Consider the following 12,074-nt stretch of genomic DNA (forward strand, 5'->3'; position numbering starts at 1 on the left):
AACAGGCCTAATTAGCTCATTACTGACAATCATAAGCTCAATGTATAATTGTAGATGTTGATGCGTTTTAAGCCTATATTAAGTTTAATTTTGACGCAGATGTTTAGAACATGTATTCATTGCATACTTGGATACAGACAACAGTTGCAAGGCAGGATGTGAATTGAAATGTGTATGAAAACTGTCTGAATAAGTAATCTATTGGAATTATCAATACTTGTCACGGTTACTTTAGAGATATGAAGTGAATGACTTGTTTGTCAAAAGACTGAGTTTTTTTTTAGTTGGTTATATTTTGAGCTGTGTATATGTCTCTATAAATAGTTAATTGTGTAATTAATGTGTATGCAAATTGTTAATTCATGGCTTTCAGATAGTTTTTCTTTGTGGAATATGCCCTTCTGGCCCTTTGAGCTGTGCCTCCCAGTAACCCAGAATTTAACCCTAGCCTAATCATAGGACAATTTACAATGACCAGTTAACCTACCACTCGGTTCATCTTTGGACTGTGGGAAGAAACTGGAGCACCCAGAGAAAACCCATGTGGTCACAGGGAGAAGGTATAGACTCCTTACTGGCAGGATGGAAACTGAACCCAGTCGCCTACTATGTGACCATGCCGCCCCAGAAAGTTGTTAGTTTGTATAACTTTGTCACCATTTTGAAATTGCATAATGCAAGTGATAGTACATGCAGCCTTAATGACAGACAGTAGAAAGTAGCGTGGCTTTTGATAGATTGTTGCTGGTATTAAAAGTTGACTGTCTTCAATAAAAGCTTGTTTTATTGGCAGCTCTGTCTCTATTATTTCATTTAGTGGATAACAGCACCAAAGGGCCTCTAGATATTACTCCCATATCTCTGGTTTCGAGTGGGTTAGCTCAAGGCATGACATTTATTATATATATTTATCAGAATTGTTGTCAACAATTATAACTGGGTTATTCTGATCTAGATATTAAATAATTTTCCATTAAAATAAGTACAATCCACTGTAGCTCTGGAGAAGGTTATAGCTCAGCGTTGGGATTTAATTGTAAAGATGTGATCTCTACACTTAGCAAAGGTGCCAGTCCTCCATTGTGCTTGAGAAAATACTATTAACTGAGCGAGGGGAAACACCCTCTTAACGGGGAACATATACTGTTGCAACAAATGGTAAAGAAGGTATAAACCTTCATTCAATACTGCATTTTGACCGAAGGATTCAATGGATGTGGCTGATAGGAACAGTGCAAAAAGTCGATATCCCTTTAAGGCACATCTGTCGTCTTCTCTCTCTCTCTCTCTCTCCCTTTAAGGCACATCTGTCGTCTTCTCTCTCTCTCTCTCTCTCTCTCTCTCTCTCTCGTTGTCTGTCTCCATTCTTTAATTCACAACAATCTCAGAGAATATATCAATGAACACCTTCTGTCCAATAAGAGTGCAAATTTACAAGCCCATTCCTAGTTGCCCAATCATCTTTCACCGGATGCGGCAGTTCCTCTTTAATTATCCAATCAACATCGCGTGTGTTTACTTACAGCCAATAGTAAACTGGTATGCAAATAAAACCGTGGGAAGCGGGGGCGTCCTGCAGTGGGTGATGGGAATTGTAGTCCGTGAGTCTCCAGATCGGGGAAGAATAAATAGTGAAAGACTACATGGCCCATAGTGCACTGCAAGTAAGCCGCCTGCGCACTGTGCTGACTGTGCCTCTTCATTCATGAGCGCCGAGCGAGAGAAAAAAATGCATTTCACAGAAAGTGGGGCTGATGGACGGTACTGAGTCGGAGACTCTGCAGTTTATCAATGATTCAGCCACAATCCCCACAGTGAACCTGCAAAAGCAACGACTGCATCTTCTATACTCCCAATGCTTACCACTGGGGTATCAAGTTCCTTTTTATAAATTTGTTGTTGATTTAATATATTATTAAAGAAAATACTACCCTCCCGGCTACTGCCAAACGCTTCATTCACAAAAATTACGCAGGATCTGCCACTGTGCGCCCTCACGCCGAGCGGTACTGCATCTACAAAGCAGAGCATCCCCCTTTTGCACCTGGGTGTTAACGGAACTTGTTGTTATTCTGGGGACGTTTAAAGTAAGTATATTCTATTTATTATTGCTGAGCACATTATATTCATGGGTTAAGTATTATAGTACATGATTCCGATAAAGATCGTATTAAGGATAATATCAGACTTATTCCTCTTTCCTTTTAGACAACGGATTTTAAAATTAATGCTAAATTGCATCGTTTAAGCGAATTTCTGTCAGAAAATTAGAAAAGGCTTAAATCTTGAATACCGAAAAGGTCTATTTATAAATTCTACAGTGCCGATTTTATTCAAATTCTCATACGGTATGTTATATTTCGACGAGATGCTGTTTCGGCGACCTCCAAACAAAAACGCAGTATATTTTCGGTATCTGAACATTGATTCTGTTGTATTAACTAAAATGGAAAACCGGGACCTCGGTTCTCAGATTAGAGTCGAGTTTAATAACATTTCCGAGGTGATCGAGGTAAATATTGGGTTTATTGTGCGAACCCGTCTCTTGCCATTACAAATAAGGGTTATTATGAAAATATGTTTAATTGTATCCTTCAATGGCTTGCATCGATTATTCAAATTGATGAAAAACGCATCCTAGCCTCCCGGAGTGCGGCCAAATGGCTCCATTCATAATCGGCAATTTTATGAATGAAATTCCATTATTGACTGCGCCCCAGATGCAGACTCGCTGCCTTCACGGTTAAAATTATAATAGTGATTCATCCTTCGATCTCTTATTGTGCTTGTTCAAATGTCGTATTATTTAGAATAGAAAACATCGCCGTATATAAACCATGTCCCTGTGTAATGTTTAAATAAATGGAATAAACATCTGTTTTCGTGTTAGGGGCGTTTTAGTTCATAAAATATTGCTGGAGTAATCCAGGGGGGCATTTCTAACCTCGTAATGAATAAAGGAACGGTCTAATCTGGGGCATTTTGATGATATTATTTTGCCTATTCTTCCTTCCTTGGGTCGGTGTGTGCGAACGATCTCCGGTTTATTCGGGATACATGCACCCCTTTTACATGTCTGTAGATAATGCAAGCACTGGAGGAAACAGCAGCCTAGCCCTCTCCGTGGGTTACTGCGCCAAGTCGGGGTTATGAATAGAAAACTTGACAATCCAGCAAAGAGTGGGAGAGAAATCAAAGGGCAAGGCGGTGGAGATACGAGCAGGGAACAGATCCCATATGGCTGTCATAACGTTAATATAACCGATCACTTTAACTGTAGCAGAGCGGACATATTATTGGTTTGAAGGATTGGAGAGTTGATTGCTCCTCTTTATTGCTTATGACTCTTTAAGGGCCTTGAGTTAGTTATACACGTTTTCCTCTTTCCCAGCTCCGCTTTCGTTTCTTGTTTTTGATATTCAGGATTATTTATCACATGTACTGGAAACATACAGTGAAATGCGTTCACGACCAGCACAGGCTTGGCACATAAGTGGACAGAAACGGGCAAATCCGGAAATCTATTTGAATCTAAGAATAAATCAGGACTGTGACGTTGACTTGAATGGTCTTGGTGGGGTTCCCAGCATGAAGAACCTGTGACTTCGATGACAAAAATATTCGGGGAATAGCCACTAATAATGAGCTAAACCGTCAAGTACCAGGAAGGCAACGAATGAGTCCGCCAGTGTCCTTGACCACAGATATCCGTCGAAATTGCCAGTGCTTCCAATTCAGCGGTAATATTTAGACCAAGTGGAGTTTTACTTTGTCTCGGCCAGGTGCGTTGTACGTTGCTGAGTTTTGATTGATTTCAATATGAGAACATTTTAAAATAACACGCGCAAAATGTTGGAGGAACTCAGCAGGCCAAGCAGCATCCACGGAGGAGAATAAAGAGTCGATTTTCTGGACAGAAACCCTTCACTGCGTCACATCAGGTCCAGATGAGGAGCCTCCGCCCGAAGCGTCAGCTCGTTATTCATCTCCATAGATGCTGCCTGACGTGCTGAGTTCCTCCAGCATTTTATGTCTGTTACTCTGGATTTCCAGCATCTGCACAGAATCTCTTGTGTTTAATGTTTTAAAATGTTGGTAATTCTTTGTTGCAGGGAGTGGAATTCGAGTGCGGATCAAGAAGACTGAGGCAAATGGAGTCTCGGATTTCCCTCGGGAATGCTGGAAGCCCCGCTTCCGTGTTCCAACCCTTGCTGGACGGCCGCTTGCCTTATGGCAGATTGCAACACACCACAATCCTGCCCATGGACCAGATGAAACCAAACCGCCTGGAGAATGATTACGTCGAAAATCCGATCGCCACCCAGCCCAGCAGGAACCCGAGCGCCCACAGCAGGCAGCCCCATCAAGAGAGGACATCCGGTGGCCCCCGCGACCAGGGCTGTGACCACCACCAGCTCTCCAGCCAGAGCAGCCTGTCCTGGACTTCCAGCAGTAGACCTGGTTCAATCAGCAGCAGCAGCAGTACCTCGTCGGATCAGAGGCTGCTGGACCACGCTGCCCCGCCGTCCGTGGCCGATCAGCCTGTCTGTGAGAGGGCCGTTCAATCACAGCCCAAGTCATCCGGCTCCAAAGCGATCGATCTTAAAGAGACCTCCCAGCGCCAGGAGACTGGCAAGCACGTGTTACTCTGCGAGGGCTGCGGGAAATGCAAGTGTACTCACTGCACCTCACCCAGAACTTTTCCCTACTGCTGGGTTTGCAATCAGAGTTGTCAGTGCAGCCCGCAGGACATTGTGAACTATACGACCTGCATGTGTCTGGTCAGAGGAATTTTCTATCACTGCACCAATGAGGACGAGGAGGGCTCCTGCGCAGACCACCCGTGTTCCTGTTCCCACTCTAACTGCTGTGCCCGCTGGTGCTGCATGGGCACCATGTCCGTGTTCCTGCCTTGCTTGTTCTGCTACCTGCCGGCGACTGGGTGCGTCAAGCTGGCGCAGAAGTTCTATGACACGGTCAGTAGGCCGGGCTGCCGTTGCAAGAATTCCAACAGCGTGTACTGTAAGGTTCCGGAGGTGTCGGCCTGCAGTGCGGACAAACCCTCATGATGCGGGGCTGGCGTTACCATTGATCGCATCCGTACTTTATTGGTTCGGCCCTTTGCAAGTTTTTTTTTTGTTTATTTTTTAAATACATGGTTTATTCAGTACTGAGTGGGCAAACCTTTCCTGCAGCTTTCTGAAAAGGACCTAATATATAATTAAGTGAAGCCTTTTAGAAGCAGCTAAATATGGGGTTTTCAAAAGTTCTGTCGAAATCCACGTCTTTACCCCTGATACTCCTCTTAAAAACTAAAGGGTTTCATTTTTTTTTGTTGTCGTTGATGTGGTGGGGGTGTTGGGACAGTGGGGTGGGGGAGGGGAGGTGGGGTGAACGGGCAAACGGAATTTTAAACAGTTTACATCACTACCTCTAAATCCTACCATGTAGTGTAACTGGCTGAACTGGTGCTCAGGTGTTTCAGAATCACCATTATCCATTGCTTTTTAAAGACAATATATAAACATCTCATACTGAATTTACCCAGACACCTTTTAATATTTTCCAGGGTTACAGAAGCAGGTTTTTTGTTTTGGAATACAATCAATTGCTACTATTCCCTTAAATTTCCCAGATTACACACATCCCTCAATCAGTCACGCTTAGAACTATTGACCCATGTTGTGCCAAAACGTATGAGCAAAGGGCATTTAAAAGAAATGATACTGACTGCAAAATTCAGTGTACTGTCTGATTGACAACGGTACTAGTGGATGGAGATAAAACCTTGCTAGACACTTTAGGCTGGAGTCTTGAAGCAATATAGCAAACTATTTTTGTGTTTTGTAGGTAAGGATTCTCGCTCTCTACCCAATGGGTCACTCAAGCTTTTGATGTGTTAGGATATTTAACTTTAGGGAACAGGAAAGCCATCCCCTGAATACTAGAAAGGGTCCACGATTAAGTGTTTTGAAAAATATTTTTTATGTATGTTACTCATCTTCAACAAAATTTCGTGTTTCCTTTTTTGTTCCTAATTAAATCCATGTCTGTTCTTTTATTTGGTTTGCATCACAAGAGTTTTTTAGTACGCCAGTCATGCCAGTAATTAGTGGGATTATTTTGTTGGTGTGAGAGATTTGTGCCTTACAAGCACTAGAGGCATGGGCAGACGACAATAGTTCCTTTCAGAATAAAATCAACCAAGTAAATAACTGCTAACAATGCAAATAACATTTTACTAGATATGAAAATAATATCTTATAATTATTACTATAAATATGGTTGTGGGAACAGAAGGCACATGTGATGTCTTAGTATTTTTAAACATTTTTTAACTGCCAATACTATGCAGATTTGGGCCACTGTAGGTAACTTGTACCACCTTTTTCTTAAACCCATCCCCTTTTTGTTGCTGGGGCATGGCTGCCAACAGCAGTTCACCAGGTCCTCTGACCCTGGGCCGAAGCCTGATTGGCCGTGTGGCTTCTGCTTTCATCACATCACTTCATACGTGTGCTAGGTGAAGGTCTCCCCTCTCCCAGGGATGAGGACTTCGGAGCTTATGTTGGCATCTCTGTAGCTCCGGTTTTTAACGGGATGGGGTTGTTACCCCCCCCCCAATGCCAAACCCTCCTTTTGCATCTGGGTTTGGGACCACCCACGGCGGATCTCCAATGTCCCAATGTAGTGTAATACTTCTAATCGACTCAATGCAGCACAACGATGACCGTGGGCTGTGTGAGAAGGCCCGGATTGTCAACATTAGCACCTATGAAGCTGTGTAAGGCCTTGTCGTAAACAGACCAGGGGAGCTGATTGGACAAAAAGAACAGGAAATTGGACAACTTGAATTGTAAAGAAAAACCACCCACTCAACCTATTCTCTGTGGAGCTGCCATCAACTATTCTCATCTGTGCTTAATATTCACAAGACCTTAAAAGTCTTAAGTTTTTCTAAAAATAATGAAAAACAGAAACATTCTTGAGCTAAATTTTTAAAAATATGTGTTCTTGATAGTAAGTTATTTAAAAAGAAAGGTTAATCAGAGACAGCACCTACCATTCTGGTATCTGCTGAGTGATAAATGTGTGCGTGTAAAGCCATCACCCTACTGGGGCACAGGCAGCTGAGAGCAGCTCGCCCGAGTCCTGAGTCCCGGGCCACCCTTTTAAGTTGACCCCAGGTGTATCCCATCTTAAGATCCTTCCTGTCCTAGGGATGAGGTCTTTGGAGTTTCTGTAGCTCTGGAATTTTACAGGATAGGGTTGTGAGCCCCATGCCCCACTCTCCTTTCACAGCCAGGATTGGGAATGTCTGTGGCGGAATTGATAACTATGGGGAAGAACAATTTAGGGCAATGAATTATTTTAATATGGTTAAAATCCTGACTGACATGATTATTCCATCTAGAGAATTAGAAAAAGGTTGGGAAAAAACAGAACAGATGCTTACAATTGATAATATTGCTGGGTCATGAGACTAAGTCTGTGAAGTGCACACACAGACTGCAATGCATATATATTTCGCAGAATTGATTCTGCATATTTATACTGACAGTTATTTATTGAGAAGCCCCATAAAAGTAGCTTTAAAGGTAAATTAAGCAGGTTAACCTCCGATTCTGTCCTGAAAATTGCTGGCAAACGAAGCAAGTGCAGTGTTTGCTATTTGTGGTGTGATGACCCACAGGGGACAGAACTCCAATTTCCAGACCAGCATGACTAATGGAAACAGGATGTTCGTGGCCAACCAGAATAGTGATCAGGGAGTGAATAGAATATTGCGCCAGCGATGCTGCCCTTCTTGTTGTTCTCACCCCGGCAAGGGAAACCTCTGGTCGCGGTGCTAGTCAGTCCGGGGCTCTACCACGCGTTTGAAAGAAAGGCAGTTCAGCCTTGCAGTGCTGAACACGAATGTTGAAAGAACAAAGCCGGTCGTCTGAATGGAGGATGTGAAATGACAGCTTCAGTAACGTGATGTTCCATAGACAAGTCACAGACAAGTGCTTAGCCCCTTTGTCGCTGCTTCCATTTACCCAAACTGTCAGCCTGTTGTAATTCAATTCACAATGTATAAACGTGTATTGTGTGCCGCTTTCTTTGACAGGAGTCTTGTTGGTGGTGGGGGGGGGGGGGGGGCGGGGAGCTAAGGGACTTCTTGCCTCCTTTACGTTATCCTCCGTTTCCCTGCCATCCCAAATAAAATTCAGATCCCCAAATTGAGCCAGGCTAATGCGTGGCCATATACAGGTGCCTGCCCGCAGCATAGCTCCACTTTTTTGTTTAACTAAATGGAATGTAGGCTCTTTATGTCGGATTGTATTTTCTCCACATCTGCCCAGCTCAGTTTGGTGTTGCTGTTCCTACTATGTTGTCACTGTTTTGTAAGTGTACCTGTATGGCTGATACAGCCTTAAAAATATTCTTCCCTTCTGTTGAATGTAACATGCCACGGTGGAATCTGTGCACGTTCCTATTTGTTCTGTAAATACAGTAGTTCTAAAGGCAGGAAGCTTTCTTTAAAAACCGTCCCATTGGCAGAGATGCTTTTTTCCCCCCTGCTACAACCCGTTCAGTGCAGTGAGGCTGTTCCTGGTATAGTGATTGGTGGTATATAAGGCACTTTCTACAAAAGTATAAATGCCTGAGAAGAGAAGAAAGGCTTAGATGTAAAGCCAGTCAGAGGTCCAATGCATTTTAGGCTCTCCTCATTACAGCAATGTTACTGAATGTTAAAGGTAGGTCATTGGGTCACTTGGTGGTAGTCTTTCTATCGGAAAACAAATGTCAGGGATGGCAGGTCCTCATCAGTCTCCTCTGTGTAAACTACCATCTACAGTCTTCCCCAAACATGTCAGTTGTTATTGGTTAATAGGGGACGGGTTTAATGAGCTTACAGGGACAGAGCAAAAATTACTCCTGTGATTGATAGTTAATGACCCGTGTTGGAAAACCCTTGTGCGTGAGTGGCGGTCGAAGGAAGCGCTTGGGTTCGTTGAGGACGTCATTCAGTTGGTTGGAAGGGACCGCACAGCACTCTGGGCTTATATGCGACCACTTGGGTAAAGTGCACAAGGCAGTCTGAGACATCAGAGCCATACCTCGGTATATGTCAGCACCTTAGGCAAAACAAAAGGTTTAAGCTTGTAACAAAACCACCAGACGACAGTTAATTCTCCTCCGTAATATTATGGTTCAATATGTGTGAGGGTTCCTTCCCTGAGCTTTTATTGTGCCATCAAAATACTTCATTTGCATGGGAAAGAGAGAAAGAGAGATGGAAAGCAGAATTAAATGAGACTCAAATGAGAATTGAAGTTCATCCCTTCTAGTTCCTGAATAAAAAAAACCCAACTAAGTTGGCACCTATCAAAATCTCCATTTGTGTGGTACTCTTTAAGAAACAACTTGAGTAATTGTGAACTTCATTGAAATTCAAGCTATCAGTACCAGTCATTACAATTTCCTGTTCATGTTTAACTTGGCACCTTTGTGTTAACATGGAAAGCTGTGTAGAGTTCTGTTTCGGATTCTGTTGGAAAAGGGTTCTTGTAAGAATATTTATTTGAAGGTTCTATTTTATAGTATTTATTTTAGATTTTCTCTTGTTGTGAGATTTCTTTGATTGTGTAAAATAAAAGGGGAAAATGTGATGTATGTATGAATCAGAAAAATATATTGATGATAAAAAAACTGATTTGGTCGTGTTAAGGATTTTTTTCTCCCAAAGAATGTATAACTTGTGCAGTTTTGAATTAAACTTTCCGTGATAATTCAGGGAGCGCATGTCTTCCCAATAATGATGGGGGCAATATAGGCTCCAACTTCTGGGTTGGTTGTGTCAATATCAAGGGCCTTTGCGTTTCCAAGGCAAAGTTGAACGAGGGTAGGTTGGCCTTCGCTGTGGTGTCCCATGGGGCTGGTATCAGCTGCTTCTGTTTGGCAGCCAATTGTCCTCACCCTGATCTTCACACACAGACACCTACATAATGTAAGTGCATGCCTCTAGTTACCTAAGCAGAACAAGTAAAGATTAGCTTTACTTATCACAGGTATGTCAAAACATTGAAAAGTACAGTGAAATGTGTCGTTTGAGTCGAGGATGCACTGGGGGCAGTCCGCAAGTGTCACCATATGCCAACATAGCATGCCCACAACTTACAAACACTAACCCATACGTCTTTGGAATGTGGAAGAAAGCTGCAGAACTTGGAGGAAACCCACGTGGTCATGGAGAAAACGTACAAACTCCTTACAGACTGGCAGGAATCAGAATTCCAGTCTTACAGCTGACACTGTGAAACATTACACAAACCACGGCCATGGCGCCAGCTCGTACTTTTATATTTGTATAAAACATTTTACTCCTCTTTCAAGGCATCTCTTAATGCCTTGCAGTTAATGAAGTACAGACGTTTTTGAATTAATATCTAATGGGCCATTTTTCAGGAATCTATATACAGTGGCCACTTTATTAGACACACCTGCTTGTTAATGGAAATATCTAATCATCCAATCATGTAACAACAACTCAATGACTTTGACTGTGGAATGATTGATGGTGCCAGATGAGGTGGTTTGAGTATCTCAGAAACTGCTGATCTCCTGGGATTTGCATACACACCAGTCTTTAGAGCTTACAGAGAATGGTGTGAGAAACATAAAACACCCAGTGAGTGGCAGTTCTATGGGGGAAAATGCCCTATCAATGAGAGAGGGCAGAGCAGAATGTCCAGACTGGTTTAAGCTGACACTAACACTAACTCAATTAACCACATGTTACCAAAAGTTAACTTAAAGAAGGCAAATGCAGTGTTAGCATTCATTTCAAGAGGACTAAAATATAAGACCATGGATGTAATGCTGAGGCTGTATAAGGTATCGTTTAAACCATTCTCGGAGTATTGTGAGCAGTTTTGGGCCCCTTATCCAAGAAAGGATGTACTGGCTTGGAGAAGGTCCAGAGGAGGTTCACGAGAGTGATTCCAAGAATGAAAGACCAATGTACGAGGACCTCTGGGCCTGTACTCATCATAGTTTAGAGGAATGAAGGGAGATCTTATTGATACTTAACAAATATTGAAAGGCCTAGATAAAGTAGATGTGGAGAGGATATTTCCTATTGTAGGTGAGTCTAGGACCAGAGGGCACCGCCTCAGAATAGAGAGATGTAGATTTAGAATAGAGATGAGGAGGAATTTCTTTAGCCAGATGGTGGTGAATCTTTGGAATTCATTGTCACAGATGGATGTAGAGGCTAAGTCGTTGAGTGTATTTAAAGTGGAGGCTGATAGATTCTTGATTAATCAGGGTGTCAAAGGTTATGGGGAGAAGGCAGGAGAATCGGGTTGACAGGTATAGTAAATCATCAATGATGGAATGGCAGAGCAAACTCAACAGGCTGAACGGCCTAATTCTGCTTCTATGTCTTACGGTCTTAGTGTTACAGTAGTGGTGTGCAGAGAGCATCTCTGAACACACAACACATTGAACCTTGAAGGCGATGGGCTACAGCAGCAGAAGGTAGAGGAAGTACCTAATAAAGTGGCCACTGAGTGTATGTGACTAATATAAGAGATTGTATCACCTGCTCTGGTGATGTTGGTTGAGGACTAAACATTGGTCACGACACTGGGATGAATTCCACAATAAATTTCTGAGTATAAGTCATCTCTCAGGCTGACTTAGAAAGATTGTTTACCTGATATAAGATGTGGCCGCCGTTACACATGTAGACCAATAAGTCCGGCTCCTGTAGATTAACTAGAATATTTATATATTTTATATATAGTGATTTTTTTTACAATATAAGGGTAGGTGAATCTGAAACTAGGGGGCATAGATTGAAAGTGAGAGGGGAACAGTTGAAAAGGGCTGGGGGGGCAACTTCTGCACACAGGGTGGTGATTTTATGGAACGAGCTGCCAGTGGAAGTGGTGAATATGGATTTGGAATTCATTAGAGCAGGTAACTGGATGGGAAATGTTTGGGTTCCCGACCTTTTTTATGCCGTGAGATGTCTACCCTAAACTGAGGGGTCCATAGACCCCCGGCTGGGAACCCCTGGTTTA

The 12,074-nt window shown here is 42.7% G+C and overlaps 1 protein-coding gene across 5 annotated transcripts in view; it reads left to right on the forward strand.

Moving 5' to 3' along the window:
• The first annotated feature begins 1,771 nt into the window (after positions 1 to 1,771).
• spry4 (sprouty homolog 4 (Drosophila)) overlaps positions 1,772 to 12,074 on the forward strand; it is a 55,595-nt gene continuing 45,292 nt past the window's right edge. For 2 of the 5 annotated variants that reach the window (XM_063052647.1, XM_063052646.1), the window contains exons 1-2: positions 1,772 to 2,087; positions 4,113 to 4,976. In XM_063052647.1, the coding sequence (XP_062908717.1) occupies positions 4,152 to 4,976 (825 nt within the window). In that variant the 5' untranslated portion in view covers positions 1,772 to 2,087; positions 4,113 to 4,151. Of the gene's footprint in view, positions 2,088 to 3,448; positions 3,783 to 4,112; positions 5,329 to 12,074 lie in introns of those variants that run through there. The other 3 variants (XM_063052651.1, XM_063052649.1, XM_063052648.1) reach the window with 3 other exon arrangements.

This window comes from Mobula hypostoma, chromosome 7 (assembly GCF_963921235.1).
Source record: "Mobula hypostoma chromosome 7, sMobHyp1.1, whole genome shotgun sequence".
NCBI lineage: Eukaryota > Metazoa > Chordata > Chondrichthyes > Myliobatiformes > Myliobatidae > Mobula > Mobula hypostoma.